General features: G+C 46.2%; 1 protein-coding gene across 2 annotated transcripts in view; it reads right to left on the bottom strand.

Annotated features, from left to right (window-relative positions):
* Nucleotides 1–22,387, bottom strand: part of LOC138580836 (serine/arginine repetitive matrix protein 2-like) — a 1,087,536-nt gene that overhangs the window by 394,463 nt on the left and 670,686 nt on the right. For both annotated transcript variants that reach the window (XM_069651699.1, XM_069651698.1), the window contains exons 8-9: nt 8,460–8,543; nt 7,228–7,438 (exon numbers count right to left, since the gene is read on the bottom strand). In XM_069651699.1, the coding sequence (XP_069507800.1) occupies nt 7,228–7,438; nt 8,460–8,543 (295 nt within the window). The remainder of the gene's footprint in view (nt 1–7,227; nt 7,439–8,459; nt 8,544–22,387) is intronic.

Below are 22,387 nucleotides of genomic sequence, written 5' to 3' on the forward strand. Positions count from 1 at the left end.
GTGGAGATGGCTAACTTAAGCTGCATACTCTACGCAGAAAACACCTTGAATGTCCAACCATCGAAGCGTTTGTCGTCCCCATCAGGAGGGATAGTAGGGTACGCTGCCTGCCTCGAGGTGGCTGTAGCCACCTGAACCACCAAACTCTTGGAAGTGGGTGAGATGAAAGGTAGGTGGGGTCGCTACCGGAAGGTCAGTATTTTTTAGTTTAAGATTTGTGAACTGCCGGAAGAGATTCCGGTGTCTGCCAAGCAGCTGCCACTCTTTTCTGCAACATCAAATGAAAAGGTAACACCGGGTCAGAAGACGGACTTTGATCCAAAATATCTGTTATGTCATGAACAAAAGCTTCTGGAGGACTAGACCAACCAAGATACTCAGCGATCCTAGCCATCAGTCTCCTGTAGGACGACTCCGCATGAGCCCCAGGCTCAGGCCTGCCAAACACCACCTCAGGAGCAGTGTCCAAGCCACTGGCATCATGGAGATTGCCTTAACTCTTCCAACCGACTGTACCCGGAAAAGACAGGAGCCATAGCGAGACCAGTCAGAAGTTTGACGATCGGGTTGGAAGAGGAAAAAAATGCTTTCCTCTGAATTCCTGTAAGCCCCAATGGCTGCAAGGTATGTGCGGCAGGTGTCCACCCATGCGCCCGATTGAGCGAGGTGTGCCAAAAAGGAGACCATGTCATCCAAATTGCAGGCCAAGGGGTCAATTCCCTTGGAGTCTGCCCAGTGGCAGAATCTGGTCCATTTGGTCTTGTACTGGGCCCTGGTGGCTTTGCTCCTGGTGTCCTGTATGATCTCCAGATTGGCCTGTGGGAGGCTAAGGTGCCGAAGTGTTACCTGCTCAGGTACCACGCTGTGAGGGCTAGTTCCCTGGCAAAGGGTGGATGAGTGTCCCCTCAAACCCCTCCCCCCTCCACCAGCTCCCCCCCCCCCCCCGCCGTGCCAGAAGATGCACTGGGCCTGTCAGCAGCTGAATCGGCGGCACCTCCGAGAGGCTGAGAAGCTCCGAAAACCAAGGCCTGGCCGGCCACCATGGAGCTATCAGAATAATGAGTCGGCGAGACTCAGATTTTGCAAATTAGCCTGTGGATCAGGGGCGTAGGCGAAAAGGCATAGGCTTTCATGCCGGTCCACTGGAGGTTAAATGCGTCACCCAGAGAACCGGGGCCCTGACCTTGCCAGGATGCAACCTGGGGACACTTCTTGTTGTGCCAGATGGCAAAGAGATCCACGTGGGGATGACCCCCACCTGTTAAAGATCTCCTGATTAACTAGGTGGTTTAGATGCCACTCTTAATTGTCCGCTCCCAGCCTGCTGAGCCTGTCCGCCTCCCGGTTGGATTCCCCCGGGAGGTGAATGTCGTTTTCCAGGGCCCATTCCCACATGCTCATCGCTGGTCTGCATAGAGGAGGGGATCTGGTGCCTCCCTGCTTGTTGACGTTGTACATGCTGGTCGAGTTGTCTGTCTGGATGAGGACAACCTTTCCCTTGAGAAATGGTAGGAATGCATAGCCATATGGCTTTCAGCTCCAACCAATTGATGTGGTATTTCTGCTCCTGTCGAGTCCAAGTGCCGTGGAGTGGGAGATCGTCCTGGGTGACTACCCAGCCCTCGAGAGGGGAGTTTATGGTGATGGTGGCCTGCGAAGAGGGCAGCCGAAAGGGCTTGCCCGTCCATAGGTTGCAGTCTATGGCCCACCATGTTAAGTCCGGGTGGAGAGATGGAGGAACGCCGTTGATCTCGGATTGCGAGCTCCGCTCCTGATTCCATGAGGCCGCGAAGTGCAGCTGAATCCTGCTCATCCTTATTCTTGTGTGCGGCACGGCTAACAGGACCGCCGCCAGTAGACCCAGGAGATGTTGGTACCACTATGCCGAGGTTGCCTCTCTGCTAAGGAAGTGGGCGGTGGCCCTCTTGATAGCCGAGATTTTGTCCTACGATGGGAAAACCCTCTCGGAGCATGTGCCCCAAACAAGTCCCAGGAATGTCAGTCTGCGTAGGCTGTAGCTCTGACTTCTTGAGGTTGAGCAAGAAGCCCAAATTGTGCAGTGTGTTCATAAGGGCATGGGAAAGAGGCGAACCGCTTCCGGAGAAGTAGCCCTGACAAGCCAGTCGTCGAGGAATGTGTAGATGTGGAGGCCCTGCGCTCTGAGGAGGGCGGCCACAGCGTTCATGAGTGTGGTAAAGACCCTGAGGGCCGAGTTGAGGCCAAATGGAAGGACTTTGTATTGGAAATGGTAACCCATGATCCTGAACCATGGGAAAGAATGATGGGGCTGCCAAATAAGGACATGTAGGTACGCGTCCTTCATGTCCATAGAGCACATCCAGTCTCCCTTGCCCAATTTTTTGCAGGGGTAGGGAGAGGTTGAGGGTGGCCAGGTCCAGCACAACTCAGGCCCGCCTAGTTTTTCTTCTGAATGGCGAAAATCCTGCAGTAGAAGCCACATTCTTGCTGGGAGGCTGGGACTTCCTCCACTGCCTGGCCATCTACGATCAACCGGATCGCTGCCAAAAGAGTTACTGTCAAAACCTGTGGGAGTGGGGGAGAGGCTGGGATAGGAAGGCAGTACCCAGAGGATACTACGGCGAGGATCCAGGGGTCCACGAAATTCTGGTGCTAGAATTGTGCATGGAGAGCAAGTCTGCCCCCCACTGGAGACACGGACCCCGCCAAGGGGCGTGTCATGCCTTCTTTCCCTCGAAGGCTGATGCTGAGGAGGGGGACTGGTAAACGCCCTTACTCCCCCCCCCCCCACCCTCCCTTTTTTGTCGTTTGCGCCAGCGAGCCGTTCGGCTGTCTGGATCGGCGTTCCTGGAAGCCATAGAACCCTACATATGTACAACCCTTTTCCGAGCGCTGCTGAATTTGGGTGTACGATTTGGGCATGGTCTTTGTAAGAATGGATAAAGACTTTGCCATTTGTGAGCTGTTCTTCTTGTCCAGCTCTTCGTCCGTTGAGGAGTGGAAGAGGTGCCCCCCCCCCGCCTCCCCCAAACGGTAGATCTAGAATGCGCTCCTGGACATCTGGGTAGAATTTTGTTGCCCAGAGCCAGGCTGTTCTCATATCTGTGGCAATACAGATGGCACGGCCTAAGGTATAGATATGAGCGACTGGATTCCATGAGGTCATGTGCCACGAGCTTGGCTTCCGCTAGCCCCGCCTTAAAGCGCGATTGGCACTGGGTGGGGAGTTCCGGGAGGAAGTCGGCAATTTCCATAACTGTTGGTTGGCGGCAGCCAGCATGGCATCTGCATTGGCCTGAAGCAGGTGCAAGGAGGTGTTTGAGTAGATCTTGCCGTACGCCTCCAAGATCTCCTCCTTGTCCAACAGCGCCGCAGAGGAGGCGGCGGCAGAGGACGACTGAGGCTTGGAGTATAGTGATGCTGCAGCGATCACCAAGGCAACGTAGGCAGAGGAAGTGGGGGTCTGAAGTTGGGAAGAGCCTGTTGCAGGATGGGCACCAACTGAACCCTATAGAAGTCGACATGTGCCAGAGAGGAGCGCGACACCGGAGGACCGAGTCCCTGAATGAAAGAAAAGACATAAAAGACAAAGAAGTAGCTGCGCATGGAATTACATGGCCAAAGCCAAACCAGGAGCGCTGGTGAATTCGGCCCGTTTCCGTCAACGCGAAAAAAAGGGGACTGAGGTGTGGCGCTGGAGGGGGGAGTGAGCGCAGCGCATGCTCCTTGGGCGGCACCCCTGCGCGCCTCTAAATTTAAAGGGGAAGGTGGTTTTTTTCTGGTGAAAAAAGTTCTGTCTCCCATCCTTTGGAAGGGACGCCCATACAGTATGGAGGAAAGTGGAGGAAAAGGTGCAGGACTTGAGTATAGACCCTATATCTAGATTTCAGATGGTGAAAAAACTATCAGAGGATGGTGAGTGACAGATCATGGGTACCAGTAGATCGTAGGGTAGGGATTGTGCGATCGGAACGCCCCTGCCGACACCCCTTTAGATTTCAATAAAACAAATGTTATACTCGGCCAACCACTAGATGGCAGAATAGGCAATGCATGATAATCTAAACAGATTCACAAGCCCCAGCAAAATGTATATCAGAAGGCAGATGACAACGAAATGCTTTGCGGCCTATAGACAGAGGAAGGTGTGCTTAAAATAGGATTGTTAAAATGAGAAAATCCTTTAAAAAGCATCAGTGTGTTCAGGAATTCTTGTTATCAGCAGTGTTAGGGAGATCAGTTTTATGCGTTATCCCCTCTCCTAGTGAGATCCCGAGCACTTTTTGCTGGACCTTTTTTCTTTAATCCAGACTGAGTGGACCCTTGCTCCATTCATTCATTCTTATGGCCACCGTCTTTTGGTACTCTTGTGTTTTACTGTGCTATGGCATATCTCCTGGCATTTGCATTTTCTATTGCAGCACACAGCTCCTTGTGGGCAGTTTTGCCTGGGACACTGTGGGTCCTCCTTTGAGATTCCATTTCATATCCTAGAGTAACTACAGTTCTTAAGGATAGAGAGATTTATTATCTCCCCAAAAAGAGATTGACACACCACCTTATATGGAGTGCCAAGGGGATACTTAGTATTCCGCTTCTGTCTGCTCCCCTGACTTCTCACAAACAATCTCCTAGTTAGAGCTGTTGACAGTGGACGCGTTCTACCAACTATTGTGTCAATTTTCTTTCAGAGTCTGTGTCCATAGACCCGGTTATACACAATAGGGTCCCCCAACTATTAACTAGGTGGCCGTTTTCTTTTTTTGCCATTACTAGTGGGGTTGTTCTTGGTCAGCCCTTCTATCCTTCTATCGTCCTTGGAGAGGGAGCCTGTATGTGTTTTGCCTTTGGCGGCAACCCTTGGGTGTCCTGCCTAGGCTCCTGTGTGTCTGGGAAGGCAGGAAGTGGGGGAGGAGTTTTTCACTCACATGTCCTTTGTCTGCCAGAATGGAACCATCTCCGAATGGGGGTCTGGCTGTCGTGATTGGACAGCCACCCGGCCCTTTCTATAAACTGCAGAGAGATTGCAGGAGTGTGTGCTAGAATTGTATATAAGGTGAGGCTCCTGAGGTGAAAAGCAAGTCGACCACTGGAAAATGAAGTAACCGAAGATGACCAGAGACGCCTACAGACCCTTTGCAACACAGTGAAGCGACCACTGCTGTCCCGACGCGGTTTGTCTGTGCGACAGGAACTCCTGAGAGGACGTCTCACCTTCCCTTTGACTGGTGGGAACAATCAGTCCCAAGACAAACTTTGATTTCAGCCATCCCCTGAGGTCCTGTGAGTTTCCAGAGATGTGAAACCTCAATACCAGGAGCCCTGCTGCTCATTTGCAGTGCATTGTCGTGGAAAGGCCAAATTCTTCAAAGTCTTTGCTGAGCTCTCAAGAACACTCCAGAGACCTGATCCAACTTGACCGCGTGAATCGCATCTTTGGTTTGTGCTGAAGAAAAGTCACCAAAACCGCAGTCACCCGAGAAGTTGATGTAAGCCGTGCCTTGTCGTCCACCCTAGAGACGTTTGCTGCGAGATCCTGTCCATGGTCCTGCCCTTCATCAGACCAAGGAATCCGGAGGTCGGGTCCAGCGCTGGATCGATGAGAATACAGCGACAATCTTTTCTTCTAACCCAAGGTACCGTGGGGAGAAAGGTATTGCTTTTCTTGATCTGTGAAGCCACTCCAGAGTGTTGCAATGCACATAGCGGTGTCCAGGGTGTCCCCTTTAGCGAGTCCTAAACAGGGTCTCCAACTTTGGTTTAATATGGCTACATTGTAAAGACTAGAGACTTTAAAATATCCACAGGAACTTTTCGTATTCTGCTGCTTGTCAAGAACAAGCCCTCTCCGAACTGAGGTTACCTAGGGTTGCGTTTTGGAACTTAGACTGTGTGCGAAGAAACTGCCTCTAGAACTTTAAGCCTTGCTACTATAACACTAACCAACTATTTTACTTCCCAAAAGTCACTATCTTACATGTGTATGTAGGGTAAATGTTTTTACCATATTTCGGCAAAGATTTGTGAGTGTGCATTATTACCGATAATCCGATTGAACTGTCATTACTGTCAAAAGCTGTAACACACGTAACCACAAGCAACTACAAACTAAGCAGTGGCCTTAAGTATTACTAAGTCTTTTGGTTTATTTATGTTTAACTGTTTTTGATGTGCTCTACTAACTAGGTTTAGTGTACTTACCAACAGCTCACATCGTCCTCTTATAAGCCAGACTTCTCTCACACTCTACCATGGTTCCAGCAGTAGTACAGACTGATACTAAGAATTGGGGATCTACAAACCACTGGGATAGTTTACTAAAGTTTAACTTCCAAGTGGGATTTCAGGTAAATTCCCCTAACAAGCTGGAAAATAAACTGTCAGAGCACTGCATTGTGAGCCTATCTGCTTGACTGACCTAAAACAATCTCATCAAGTACATCTAAAGGAGCGAGAATATGGTTTCTTGTTAGTCTGGCAAATTGGTTGCAACTTAGCCTAAATAACAAGCCATATACATGCATTTATTTTCAAAAGTGAGACTCGGCACATAGGCAAAGCGGTTATAGGTCATAGTACTGAATCAAAAGAATCGAATGACAAAAGGGTCGAGTCAATTCGACGGAAAAAAAAGGATCGACTTTTTTGTTGGCGTAAAAACACCATTTTAAAGCTAAACTAGAGCAAAAAAAAATACATTAAAAAAATTCGATCCTTTGGTTTTCGGTCGAATGCACTCTCACCTTTTGCATTCGATCCTTTTGTTTTCGAAACTTTAACTGGACACCAGGCAAAGCTAAGCATTTGTGAATATTAATAGAGATCACATGATGGAAAACAAATTTACGCCTGTAACACTTGTGTTTTGTAGCATTGTGTGATTTACAAACCTAAACTCTCTGGCCACTTCGACCATTTAGTGGCAGGATGCAAAGAAGTTGTAGAAAGTTGCGGAATATACTAGCCAGTGTCTGATGTTGAAGGGTGTTTCATTTACTTCAATGGGTTACCCAGACATTAGCAGCATTACCACTCTAACATGAGCTGAATTAAAACTGACAAACCATTACTAGGTCACTGAAAGGTTCTGTCCATTCATCTCTCCCCACTAGCTGCTGCCAAAGCTGCAAAAACCACAAATGTAAATGGGAAAAGTGCAGCTTTCATGACATTGGCGTGCCAAACTTACAGCTATAAAAAATGCGTTTGGCAGGACATAGCCTAAGCCATCCTGCAGGAGATACTCACATCTTTCTTGTCCTTGCTCTCTCTGGGGGAACTCCTGCCCACTGCATTCTTTGCTGACGGGGATGCAGACCGTTGCCGCTCATCTCTCGTGCTTTCCGCCTCTGTCCTCTTGCGCTGCTGTGGAGGAGGGGGTGGTGGAGGCGGGGGTGGAGGCGGAGGGGAAGCATTGCGCCCCCCCTGGGGTATTGCTGCCGTGGTCACACTTCTGGACCTGACAAACCGGAGACCAGGTCAGTGGATTGAAAATACCATTTCTGCACCCCTAGAAATTAAACCCCGGTGGGGATTTGTCTATTGGATTCCAACGTAAGGTTCATCATGATCCACCTTATACCCTCAATTGGTAGGAGGGGTGAGATCAACTATTAAACACCAACACTAGCTGCTTTTCCTGGTCTCTCGAATAACATTTTTATGCTAAAGTGAAGTTAGTTGGTAATCCCTACCATTGTCCCAGTACTACTCAACGAAGAAAAGAGGGCCGGGGGGCTAAAACACCATCCACCCTTTTTTTTTTTAGACAGTGGTGGCAAGCCGTGCATAGCAATACCAAACACCTTCCCCTATTCTTACACTTTACCACCTGTACCACTCAATGGATTTGGGTTATGCTACATAAAAATGGGTATCTGCCCAATTACATGGACAGTCAAGCATAAACTTCAACATCTTCCATTAACACATACAAACACACAACCCATCAAAGAGAGGGGGGGGTGAGCCATGCATTGCCCAACAACGCCTTCACCCTTTACATCATTGCCACAGAATTACCCTGACGGGGTGGAGGAGTGACAAGGGCAACTAAACACCTTCCCATGCAGCCCAGCACAAAAGCACTCTTAAATGAGCACTAAGGTGCGCTGTAAGACTCCATTGACCAGGACTGTACATTAGAGATCAATAAAGCTTTTTCCAACAAGGAACTTCAACAAGGGATCCCAAGGAAGGCTCCTCAAGGGAGGATCAACAATCCAAGCACAAAGAGAAGAGGAGCCACCAGAAAAGACAATATGTTCAATATTACAGCTACAACTTTTTGTTGCACAGCAATTTCTTTATTGTGAAAATCACACAGCAACAACAAACAAAAAAAGGGTTGGCACCATAAGGATCACAAAGGATGGACACAGGTGAGGCATGCAGAGCGCAACGCTTTCTCAGCAGACTTCTCTTCGTGTTTGGATTATTTGCCTTCTTTGCCAAAGCCTGAAGTCTAGAAAATAGTGTACCTGCTACGGGAAACACCAGAGGAAGAAGAACTGGAGGATGAACGATCGCGATGTTTCTTCTGTGGAGGAGACTTGCTTGGAGACCTGCAAAGATAAGTCGTGTTCTGTTATGTTTGCTAATAGGTAATTGTACTGTACCATATTGAATAAACCCCCAACTTGTTGGTGGAGCAGGCACTACAAGCTACCCATAAAAAAAGCTTATAATTAAAATTGAGTCAACATATGAGAGCCAGGGTAAAAGTGTGCGAGCGACTAGCAAGCTACAAAAAGTCACTTGCAACCTCAATCCTACACAAAAACACAATTATTTACTAAGTCAATTATCAATGGCAAGTCCACATTTTGCACCCTCCATTAGACCATTCCTCCATACCAATGACCAACTCCACCTGTGCTACACTAACAGTCATCACAAACTTTGTTTTTCAGCCCTACCTGTTGGATATTGTAAAGCTTCTCGAGCACCTAATTTTATGGCACTAACCAGTGATAGAAGTGTAACCAAAAAAGTTGTGGAACTGACTCCAGCGGGTGACACAGCAGGAACAAAGGGAGCAACATGCAACACATTTTTCACAGGTTGCAGTCATGCTGGTTGACAGCCAATTGAGTTTAAACAGATTTCAGTTTATCTGTAACTGATATCCGGTGGTAAAATTTTGAAGAGTGCTTTAGCTTCACAAAGAACAATTACGGAATGGTGAAAAATGTTGCAGAAAGTAGTGGCGCTGTTAACAGTGAAAAATAAAAGCAGTGGAAATGTTGGGTAAGAATTGGTGCAGCCAAACTGAGACTACACAAGACCTAGCTGCTTGGTATTAGGTAACCTTTTTGGTATAGGTCTGTACTACACAAGTTGGTAGTGTGACATGAACAGCCAGGCCCATCTCAAGAGGGGTACATGTGAGCTGTACAGATGAAATCAGTCAATACTTGTAACCAAGTAACACTTATACTCAAGGTTTCAGTTAATAATTTAACAACGGTTTTAAATAAGCATTCTTTAAAAAGGCAATGGATTATAACAATTCAAGTAAACTTTGCAATAACTTTTCAGAATTAATAAAGCTAGTGGATAATCTTTAGATATGCTCAATACACTTCTCCTACACCCTGAGGTGACTTCATTCACAAGGATAGTATATGTATTTACATATCACACCAATATACTTTGTAGGTTCTGAGTTGCAGAAACGAAGGGTTAAGGAAAGTAAAAGGACCAAGTTACTTTCTTGTAACTGTTCTCCAGCATGGGTCTAGGATGGATTCACATGCTCATAAATATTCCCCGTCAGGCTTGGAATCCTCAGTTTAAAAAAAAAAAAAAAAAAAGTTTAATTTCTGTACTGTCTTTCTCCTAACAACCAATCACTGAGCTCTGGGTCATACTTCCTGCAGCCAATGACTGCCCTCTATCTAAGCCCCTCCTCTAGCAGCCATCTTCAGATTTGGTAGCAAGTAAAGCGGCAGTAGGACCAAGAGAAGAGCCGCAGAGGGGAAGGCGGGAGGGTTCGCATGTGAATCCATGCCAGACCCATGCTGGAGAACAACAGTTACAGGTAATTAAGGGTCTGGCATGGATTCACATGCTCATGAATAAAGAATACATAGCAGTACACAATCACAACCACGGGAGGTGGCAAGGCTCAACATAAGCATCTCTTACCTCCTCTCCAATCTAACCTTCAAGCAAACAGGTTGCGCAGCACTGCTTGGCAGACTCTGGATTCCTCCCTGGAATCCTTGTCGACACAGTAGAATTTCGTGAAGGTGTGAGTCGACCTCCCAGAGCAGCCCTGCAGATGTCCAGCAGGGAAACCCCAGACAGGAACACCACTGTAGCAGCGATCGCTCTGGTGGAATGGGCTTGGACGGCCAGGCAGCGGTCGGTTTGCCAACCGGTGACAGTGGGTGATACAGCCGGAGAGCCACCTGGAAATGGAAGCCTTGGAGAGTGCCTTGCCATGGTTCACAGGGCCAAAGTTCACAAAAAGTTGAGAGGTATTCCGGAAACTCTTTGTGCGGGCCACATAAAACTTCAGAGCTCCAGCCACATCCAGCAAGTGCAAAGTCCTTTCAGCCGGCGACGAAGGCGTTGGAAAAACACTGGTAACACCAAGGGCTCATTTGGATGAAAGTCAATGGCACCTTGGGCATGAAGGAGGGGTGTGTCCGCAGCACCACCCTCGTGATAAGTCAAGACATGCATTACTCACCGTAATAGCATTTCTGATGCTTGTATCTGCTTAGATTCACATGCTGTGCATATGGTCCAACATCCAGTGGTAACCGCAGAGTATTGCATCTTGTCTTTCGGGGACCGAAAGGGGACATCGGCATAGGTGTGTCTAACACTAACCCTATCGTGACGTGTAGTGTGCCCAAATCCCTAATGCGCCGAGATCGACAATTTTTTTGCCATGAGGGAGCCCAACGCTATTCTGAGTGAGTACATGAAGAGAGAAAGTAGTAAGACGTCTATGTTCATTCCACCCCGAGCAGGGAGGGCGTATGTGAATCTAAGCAGATACAATCATTAGAAATGCTATTACGGTGAGTAATGCATGTCTTCTGATGCTCGTTAATCTGCTTAGAATCACATGCTGTGCATAGACTAGCGAGCAGTACCCAGAGTTGGAGGTGGGTTGCGAGAAGGAACAGTAGAGAAAAGACGTCTTAATACTACTTGTCCCACCTGAGAGTCAGATCTAGAATGAGTGTCTAGGATATAGTGTTTTGTAAAGGTGTGTACAGAACTCCAGGTTGCCGCTTTGCAAATGGACTCGAGGGGAACATTTGCAATGAATGCTATTGAAGCCCCAGTGCCCAGAGTAGCGTGTGCTCTAGGATTGAAGGGCAATTCTCTCTTAGCAAGAGAGAAAACGCAGTGTGATGCATTTGACAATCCACCTTGAGATAGTCGATTTAGTGACAGGATCCCCTTCTCTGCCAGCTGCACTGAAACGAAAAATTGGTTCGTTTTCCTCAGTGGTTTCGTTCTTTCCAGGTAGAACATGACTGCCCTGCGCTCATCTCGTGTGTATAGGCTTCTTTCGGCCATGCTAGTGTGATTCTGGAAGAAAGTGGGTAGTTCGATCGATTGGTTCACATGGAACTTTTGAGATTAATTTAGGCACAAATCTGGGATGAGTGCGCAGAACTACCTTATCCCTGTGACTGTAATGAAAAGGGTCTAGGACAGAAAGGGCCTGTAGTTCGCTAACCCTTCTAATAAAAGTGACAGCCACTAAGAAGGCCGTCTTGTAAGTAAGGTCTTTTAGACTTGCTTTATGCATTGGATCAAAGGGAGATCCCATGAGTTTGGTTAAAACCACATTTAGATCCGATCCAGGAAATGCATGAAAAATGAGGGATGGATTCTATTAACCCCTTCCATAAAGGCCTTAACGAGTATTTTCCACCATGACACTTACTGTTGTGACATGGTGTAGGCTGAGAGAGCAGCAAGATGAACCTTTAGGGAATTGAAGACCAGTCCTGCGTCTAACAAATGGGTTAGGTGCAGCACAATGCGTGTGGGTGAGCAATCAATGGGATTTACGCCCTTGGATTACACCGGACAAAGCATTTCCATTTACTGGAATAGCAATATCGGATGTTCGGTTTCCTAGCTTCCCCGAGTATGTCTATGCCTCTCTGACGGAGCTGTAGGTGTCCAAATTATGACCTCAGGAGCCAGGCTGCTAAGTTCAGAGTTTGTGGGCATGGGTGTAGGGTGTCTCCCCCTGTCCTGAGACAACATGTTGTACGGGCAGTTTAACTGGTGGTGAGAGGGACATTTCCATTAGATGAGCGAACCAGGGTTGGCGGACCCACATGGCGGGCTACCAATATCATGGCAACTTGTTCCAGGTGCATCTTGTGCACTATCTTGTTGAGTAGGGGAGTCGGGGGGTAGGGAGGGGGCGGGGACTGGGAGCATAGAGAAATTTCCCTGACCATGTTATCCAGAGTCTGTTCTCCTTGGAGCGGTTCTGGGGGTACCTGGAGGCGTAGTTTTGGCATTGGGCGTTCTCCTGAGTTGTAAACAGGAAGATCTCTGGGAAGCCCCATTCTGCGAAGACTTTGGAAACAATATCTTCGTGCAGACGCCATTCGTATTCTACAGGCAGTGGGAAATCTCTGCTGAGCCCGTCTGCCAGAAGATTTAGTTCCCCTGGAACATGTTGGGACAACAGAAACAACTTGTGTTTGAGAGCCCACAGCCAAATGTTTTGGGACAGCTTGGATAGCCCAGGACAGTGTGTGCCCCCTTGTTTGTTTAGGTAGTACATGGCTGTGGTTCTGTGTCAGAACCAGAACTGACTTTCCTTGTAGTGGAGTCGGAAAGACTTAGTGCCTTGAACACTGCCAATAGCAGATTTATATGGTTGGATGCTACTTGTGGAGACCACACTCCATGTGCTGTCTGCTGAAGCAGGTGAACCCCCAACCCCGTGAGGGGTGTATGTCGTGATAGTGGCTTCCACTGCAGGGGTGGTGAAGCACTTCACCCTTCAAGAGTTTTTCCCTTGACCACCACTGCAGAGAGAGAATGAGGGCTGGCGCAACAACTACCAGATCTTCCCATTGTCCGCTGGCCACTCCTGCATGGGACGCATGCACAGGTGCACGTGGGGAGCCAAGTATATGCATGACGCCATCATACCTACCAGCCGCATGGCCTTGCGTACTGTCACCTCCCGACTGGCTACATAGAGGGATCTGAAAAAGCATGTTCTGAACCCTTTCGTTTGAGGGGAAGACGAGTCCGTCCTTCGTCTGGATTAGAGCCCCCCCCCCCCCCCCCCCCCCCCGAGTAATTGTTTAACTTGACTGGGGACCACACTGGACTTATCGCTGATGGAGAATCCCAGACTGAACAGAAGGTTTACGGTCTTCTGCGTGTTCAAAAAATATGTATCGTAGGAATCCCCAGTTACGAGCCAGTCGTCGAAGTAAGGGTAAACCGGGATGGATAGTCTACGCAGGTGTGCTGCCACTACGGCCAGGACCTTTGTAAACACCCTTGGCGTTGAGGCGATGCCTGAGGGGAGTAACTTGAATTTATTTATTTGCATTTGTCAAGCGTGCTTGCAGCCAAAAGGTACCAAGGCGCTGTTACAGAAGATGAAAGGACATGTGAATTACAAACAGGTGATCAGAAGTCTCATAGTTACACAGTGGCAAGCAGTGTACAGGAGAAGACAGATTCAAAATGAGGGGAGAGGCAATTTAAACAGAGCCTGGTTTTGATAGCCTTGCGAAAGGCTAGGTGTGACTCAATTAGTCTTAGGTGAGGTGGCAGTGCGTTCCAATGCGTGGCTGCTAAGGTGGGGGAAGCTAGAGCCACCCGCGCGCACCTTTTGCATTATGGGCGTGACAATCGTGTTGGCATAGCACGATCTTAAGCGTCTTGTGGCCGTGAGCTTGGTAAATCTGTGTGTAAGGTAGGAAGGGGCAAGTTCATGCAGGCATTTGTGGGTGATGGCGAGTGTTTTGAAGACAATTCTCTTTGACTGGGAGCCAGTATACCTGCCTTCTGATTTCGGAGCTATGGTCTCTTCCAATGTTCCCTCTAATTATTTTTCTGTAAGTGCGGAAATGGTTGGCTTTCGTGCACACATAATTGTTCATGTGCGCAGCTCACTAATGAGGTAACTGTAAGCATGCACAGTTAGTGAGCTATCATCCCCGAAGTAAGTTTGGAAGGGAATTTCCACACCCAACCACTGTAATTCTTTATAAAGTGTAAAAGGGCCTCCTAAACACCTTTCCCCAAACATGTAGGCTACAAAAAACAAATGTCATATGTGATTATAAAGAGAATTCATAATGTCTGCCAGGGAATCTAGCAACAATACTCCTACGCAGAGAAAAATAAGTGTACAAAAAAGCATTGTATGCTCAGTATAAACAATTGGTTTAGTTGTGGCTATTCATTTGTCGATACTGCTCCGAGACAAAGTTGAATTGTGTTTGTCATTTGGTAAACCCTCATACATAATACAGAAAATAAATATCACTTGTCATAACTGAGGTGGCTGTCAAAAAATTCATACAGGATACGTTTGCAAAAGGAATAACTAAAAGGAATGTTTCAGAAAACATGTCAATATGAGTTCAAGTGCCACTTTGATGAAGTAATTCAAGAGCCACGAGAATGTGCCTCTCAATTAGTGTAAGGATAACTAAATCAGAATAACTGCTCCACAGAATATTAGGATCAGAAATCCTTGTTCCTCTGCTAACCATTATATTGTTCTGTGAACAGAGCTGTGACACTTACTCAAAATCATTCTTTCAGCTAAGAGGCATTTATACACCATCAATTTTTGCTCCATAAAAACAGGAAAATGTGTTCAACAAAGATGAAAAACAATGAACATAAAGGGGTCTACCACCTGCTTCTACCCACAAAGCTTCATCGATATGTTCTAGTCAGGGACCAGCATAGTAGTTGCATAGGAAGATACTCTAATAATATTACTGCCCAATCTCAAGAGAAATGTTAAGGGGAAAGAACGTTTAAGAAGAATAAAGTATCCTTACTGGCAAAGCTAGTCAGTTTATTACTCCCTGAAAAATCATTTGATTGCAAGTAGGGAGCAAAATCTTCTCAGAGCCCTGCTTGTAACCCTGACATAGGAAGTGAAATGACACGGCACATAATACAGCCTATAGTGTTGCCCACCCTTCCTCACCACAGCCTACACAAAATTACGCAGGAACCTTACTGAGGTTTCTTATGGGGTCACTGAAGAAAATTACATATATTTGCAGTTTAAGTTAATAGTAGCAATGCTCAGCGGTACATCAGATAGAGTGCCTTCTTCTGTAACTAGGGACCACTCTTCTGCAATTCACTATTATCAGTTAAAAAGATGCATGGGGATGCGCAAGGCAATAAACGCAGAACACATGATATTGGGAATTCCTCAACAGCTGAGCAGAAGGAACCAGAAGGTGCTGTTTCCTAGACCGTTACTAGAGTTTTGTTTAGCAAACAAACATTTCCTTCACTGTACTGCCGAAACATCCAACTTGGTTTTTGAAAGTTGCTGATTTCTTCTTCATCCTCCTGTGCCCTCCCCTCCAAACCCCCTTCTGCTAGTACCTCTCCTCAGCTCCTGGGCTAGCCTTCAATACTGGTTGAAGGGCTTTGTAAAAAGTGAGGAATTGTAGCAGTAAAACATTCACTGTGATATTTGCATAAACACAATATTTTGCAAGCAAAACATATTTAAAGCCTTGCCTTGATATTATGTGCAGTTTAACAAAATGTAACCATCCTGCATGTACACAATTATTTTGCAGTTCATGCAAGATTGTTTACAACATACCCTCCCCTAATATTGTTCTGTATGATTATACAAGTGCTCAGGGAAACTGTTTTCCTATAGCAGCGAGTTACAATATCATGTGTTATGGTCTATGCTCAATGCAAGTCTGAAAACCTGTAAAAGATGCAGATTGTGTGAAAAGCAGTCCAGCTGTCTGAATATCCATCGTTCTAATACTATGTACGAGTAATGTCAGGCATAGTCCATACCCATGATCCCTTGCAAGCCAAGTAAATGATGTTGCAATCTAGCTCTCCACCTATAGGGTAATGTTAGCAGTGCTAATGTAGGAGACACTGAGCATGACATTTGCCTACTCAAAATCCTTAAAAGGCAAATTAATATTTGAGTTTTCTATTGTGTTGAAAAGCTACTGCTTCAAAGCCTGCGTGTGACATATGTACAAAAGCATAGGAAGCATGGGATGAGTTTGGACATCCAAGAAGCCTTCTAACTTACAGTCAGTATCCGATATTTGAGCTGACAGTTCGGTTACATAGTGTGGATGATACTTTTGCTAAGAATCATGAGTAACAGAAATTCTGGTGCTTGATTTTTATTCATATTACAACAAACATAAGACAAGTGGATGTAGGTACAAATCTGGTAACCTTTCACAGTCACAGTAGGCAGATTCAAGGTTGTCCGCTAATATCTAAATGTGGACATTGGCAGAAGTTGGAGTCATAAGGTACAAGTTTGGTAGCCAATTAGGAGTCATGGGTGGGGAGGGAAGGTTCTTTTATTAATGTGTGCAGGCATATATTAGTAAGATCTTAATAATGTTGAAAGAGCTACTTTTTCAAGCTTGTTTGATGGTGCATTCTCCGTTTCAGGTCTTTAAGGCCACGCTTGCGTAGTACGGTAATGTAAATAGGCTGGACCAGAATGTCAAGACTAGTTAGTACAATTTAGCTTTATTTTGAGAGAAAGCTAAATTCAGGTAACTGCTGTGGCTTGTACCATATACATTATTGAGAAGGTGGGAATTGTCTGTGTGCGCTGCTAAAATTCTTCTGAGCGGCACCCAGAAGAAAGGTGGGCAAGCGCACATGCGCACAGCTTAGAGGTAACATTGGTCTCTTCTAGCGACACCTGTGGCTGCCCTCAAAGCGTTGTTTTGGACTAGCTGCAATTTGGCAATGTTTTTGTTGGAAGTCCCAACGAGGAGGGCATTGCAGTAGTCTAGCCTTGACCCGATAATTGCCCTAGCAATGGTGAGGTAGTTATGGCAGGACAGGAATGGCCTAGCGGCGTTAAGGACTTTAGAGTAGTAGGCTGAGGAGGCGGAGATGGCATTGACCTGTGTCCATGGCCAGGTCGGAGTCCAGGTCGACTCCGAGTGTCTTCATGTGGTTGGAGACCTTGATGGGAATGTTATCAATGGTGAAGGAGGCGTACTGATCTTCGAGGTTGCCCAGTGTGAATGGTGATCCTATGAGGAGGAGTTCGGTTTTTTCACTGTTGAGGCAGAGCCAGTTCTCTGCCATCCAGGATTGAGTGGTAGAGTAGATGGTGGGGAGGGTTTTGGCATCTTCTAGGTAGTCGCCAGTGAGTGGGATAAGAACCTGTGTGCATCCGCATAGTTGGTATACGAGATGCCAAGGGAGTCAAACTACACCAACAGGGAAATCTTTCGCAGATTGACACACGAATAGGGTTGAAACAAGGCTGCCCACTGGCACCAACCCTCTTCAACTTCTTTATTGACGATGTGAATGATGCGCATAAGGATTTAACAACTTTCCCCACCAAAATCAACAGCACCGAAATGGGCTGGTTATTATACGCTTGGTCTTATTAGAGCTTACCAAGATCGGACTGCAAAGGAAACGTAACATCTTGCAGAAGTACGTAGAGAAGATCAAGCTGAAAATAAATGCTGACAAATTTGAGATAATGTTTTTTGGGGAAACGAGAGGAGAGATAAAGGAAAGTTGGGTACTGGATGGGAAACGCCTATACCCAGTTAAGGAGTTGAAATACTTGGGAGAAATTGTAAACACAGCAAGAGTACAGAAGCCTTGGGTAGAGAGTCTGAAAAGAAAGGTAAAACATTTCACAGCGCACAAGGCAGAGCCATTGACCGAAGACTCAGGAAATTCTTGCTGCTACCTATATTAAATTATTTTGAGCACAAGGTGTCACCAGCGCTCATCTTTGAAGTGGAAACATGCATTGGCTTGCGAACAGAAGTATGGGACCTCCTTAAAGGCTCCTTATGGAAAGGAGTCCTACAGCTGCCAAAGGCAGTGCCGATGGCTATGATTCGCCACGAATTAGGCTTAACCTCACTATATATTCTAAAATCCTATGGAATAAGCTCTCTTTGTTCAGGAAAACCTTCCTGAAGAATGCCCCCCCCCCGCCTCCCGCTCGCCCAGTTTGAAGTACTGAAAAGTAGAGAGAATGGTGGAAACGACTGGGCCCTAGACTGCTGGAAGAATGATCGCATAAATCTGCTTCTGAGCCTGGGCACTTCGACGGAAACCCTCCAAGGACCCCAATCTTGGTAAAAACGACAATCTGGGCTACGATTGGAGAATCACAGAGGGAAAAAAAAGAGCAGCATCAGGAACTCGCCATCAAAAAATACTGGACACTTAATTATGACCCGAGGATATCTGAGGAAATTTCCTAATAGGCAGCGGATTGTGAAAATGAAATTTAGATTGAACATACTGCATAATAAAACCACACTTAAGAGGTACAATAAGCTTATGGCATCAGATAAATGCTGCCTTTGCAACTCCGAGCGAAACATTAAAACATCTAAGCCTATTTTGCCCAAAATTGAAAGATCAATTCATTTAAATGGGGAACTGTACAAAAAAGTAGGTTTGGACGCTGAGAAATGTCAGTTGATATATACGGAACAGAGGATCAAAGAGTTAATTATGCCATAGTGATATTTTTAGAAGCTATTTTCAAAACACTGAAAGAGACCCCTTGTGCCTAGGTCAAAACTAAAGCACTGGAAACAAAGTCTGAGATGGGCACTAACAGGAAAGCCTTCAAAATGGAGCAAAAGAGGAAAAAAGGGGATTTTATAGGGGTCGGGGATTAGGAAAAGTGAAAAAGTTTGTAATAAACTAAATACACTAATAAAAAATTAGAAAACTTATTTGGATACTTGTATGTGTGGATGTCGATGCTACAGCTCATATTTACCCCTCTTGAGATAAGTCTGGCTGCTCAATCAGTTTACCAACTTGTGTAGTACAGACCTATACCAATAGATGGGTTACCTAATACCAAGAGGTCAAGACTGGTGTAGCCTCCAACAGGGTTACTGCATACAATCTTAACCAACATGGAGGCTCTCCTCAGCCGAGATAAATGGATTTTGAAAAAAGGTGGGTAGTTCAACAGACTGGTTAACGTGTAATTTGGATATGAATTTAGGTGAAAACCTAGGAAGTGTTCCAAGTACGACCTTGTGAACAATAAAGAAAGGGTCTTGCACTGAATGCTTGTAGCTCACTAACCAGTCTTATCGAGGAGCTGGCTACTAGGGAAGCGGTCTTGTAGGTTAGGTGTTTGAGGCTGAATTTGTGCATAGGCTCCGAAGTGGACCCATGAGATTTGCGAGTAAAACATTAAGATCCCAACTTGGTAGCCGGTTGGAAATGGGAGGGTAAACTCTTTATGCCCTCCATGAAAGCCTTGATAACAGGAACTTTCCAACAAAACCTTGTTTTGCGAAGTTGTGTACATGAACAGAGCCGCTAGGTGATCTTTGATGGAGTAAAATACTAAGCCAGAGTGTAGTAGATGGAGCATGTAGTGAAGGTGGTTTGATGGAGACCATTCAATTGGATTTAAAGCTTGTGATGGGCACCATATCACAAATATTTTCTAATTGATGTAGTAGCAGTGCCTGGTGTTTGGTTTGCGTTCCACTTTTGGGATATCCATGAACCTTTGAGGCAATTATAAATGACCCAAATAGGACTTCAGGAGCCAGGCTACCAAGTTCATAGACTGAGGATGTGGATAGAGTGCCCCCCCCACTCCCTCCTCTATGAGATCACATGTTGTAGGGGCATGGGAGTTTGATGGGATTGCACATCGCCAGTTTATGAGCAGATGTGGAAACCATGGACGTCTTGCATACATAAGGGCTATCGGGATTAGCATGGCATGGCTTCCAAGACTGACCGCACAACTGGAAAATGGTGAAAAAAGACCGGGGCCATTTTGACAAAATGGTCACCCATGGGTGTTATACTGCAGCTGAGGGTTTAGCCTGTGGTAGAAAAGCACAATGGTAGGAACATTAAACCACTGCTACCAGCCATTTAAAGTAGTGACGGTAACATACATTTTTTTTACATGACAATGTAGGGTGAGGGACTAGAGGTAACCCCCCCAGCACTCCACATAAGATTGGGTGTGCTGGACCTCCAAAGAGAAAAGGGCAAGTAAAGTCAATTTCCCTTTACTATTCTTGGGAATGGTAGTTGACGCAACAAAAAGTTGTTTAAACCTTATAAGGAAGGTTAAGGGTGGGGGGGGTTGGAGCCTCTGGCTGAGGAGTCACTACCTCTGCTTCTAGACCTTCTGTAGCCCCTTTGACAATTGAGGGGAGGACGGTCATTGCGAGGAACCCCAAGATGCTTGGCCAGCCCGACTATAATTAGAGGTGCATTGTTAATGTTGTCCCCTTAATCGCCTTGTGTTAAAAGCCCCTCTTTGCACAAGTTTGTTCTCTAGTTGGCCATGGGATTTTAGTGCATCATTCATTTTCGCTTTTAAGGGCATCTGCGACCGCTTTACCAAACAGGGCACTCTGTTTAATTGGCCGATTGAGTAAGGAGGCTTGTGTTTCGAGCTTCAAGCTTGATGGCCTTAACCAGGCATGGCATTTAATAAGAGTGCCTTCAGCTATTATTCAAACCGCATTAAAAGCGGTATCCAGGTTATTCTTTAGGATGCAGTTGGCCATTTGCTTTCCCTCAGCAACTATATTTAGGAGCTGTGATTTAAACAGATCCCCACTTATGGCAATTGTAGCTAGCCAAGAGGGTGGCGCTCTTGGCAATTTTTGCCTGGTAGGTAGCAGAGGAAGCCACTTTCATGCCCAATGTATACATCTTTTTACTCTCCTTATGAGATGCCTCAGCAGAGGCTAGACGTGTGCTCACCCCCTTTCTTGTGTTGGTTACAACGAGAGCTTGGATTTAACTGACCCCTGATGTACAAAGAGTCAGGGGGTCTGGAATGGAAACCACAGGAAGACTCGAAATGGCCATGCTTTTAAGGTTGCTTCATTGAATAACGGGTCTCTGGGAAAATCCGCTCTCGACATACAGGACTTTATTTTGGACAATGGTATGACATGCATTACTAACTGCATTTCTGATGATTGTATCTGCTTAGATTCACATGCTGTGCATATGATCCAACAACCAGTTGTAACCGCAGAGTATTGCATCTCGTCTTTCGGGGACCGAAAGGACACGTTGGCATAGGCTTGTCTAACACTATCTCTATCGTGACGTATCGTGCACCCAAAACCCCTCACGCCGAGGTCCCTCCGGTTGTATTTTTTCTGCTATGAGGGAGCCCCAGGCTATTGCGAGTGAGTACATGAAGAGAGAAAGTAAGATGTCCATTCCTTCAACCCCGAGCGGGGAGGGAGGGCGCATGTGAATCTAAGCATATATAATCATCAGAAATGCTATTACGGTAATGCATGTCTTCTGATGCTTGTTAATCTTCTTAGAATCACATGCTGTGCATAAACTAGCAAGCAGTACCCAGAGTTGGAGGTGGGTTATGAGAAGGAACAGTTGTCCCACTTGAGAGTCAAGGCAATAGTGTTTTGTAAAGGTGTACAGAGACCTCCAGGTTGCCACTTGGCAAATGGACTCGAGGGGAACATTTGCAATGAATGCTATGGAAGCCCCAGTGACCAAAGTAGAGTGCGCTCTAGGCTTGAAGGACAGTTCTCGCTTAGCAAGAGTGCAAAAGTGTGATGCATTTGACAATCCACCTTGAGATAGCCGATTTAGAGACAGGATCCCCCTTCTCTGCCAGCTGCCACTGAAATGAAAAACTGGTATGTTTTTCTCAGAGGTTTCGTTCTTTCCAGGTAGAACATGACTGCCCTGCGCCCATCTAGTGTCTGTAGGCTTCTTTCGGCCATGCTAGTGGGATTCTGGATGAAAGTAGGTAGTTCGACCGATTGGTTCAAATGTAACTTCGAGATGAATTTAGGCGCAAATCTGGGATGAGTGCGCAGAACCACCTTATCCCTGTGGACTGGAACAAAAGGGTCTAGAACAGAAAGGGCCTGTAGTTGGCTAACCCTTCTAACAGAAGTGATAGCCACTAGGAAGGCCATCTCGTAAGTAATGTATTTTAGACTTGCTTTATGCATTGGCTCAAAGGGAGATCCCATCAGTCTGGTTAAAACCACATTTAGATCCCATCCAGGAGTAGGGTGAGAAAGGGGGGATAGATTCTCTTAACCCCTTCCATAAAAGCCTTAAAAAAACGTATTTTCCACCATGACACTTTCTGTTGTGACGTGGTGTAGACAGAGAGCAGCAAGATGAACCTTTAGGGAATTGAAGA

This window comes from Ambystoma mexicanum, chromosome 3p (assembly GCF_040938575.1).
Source record: "Ambystoma mexicanum isolate Mex_15411 chromosome 3p, UKY_AmexF1_1, whole genome shotgun sequence".
Lineage (NCBI taxonomy): Eukaryota > Metazoa > Chordata > Amphibia > Caudata > Ambystomatidae > Ambystoma > Ambystoma mexicanum.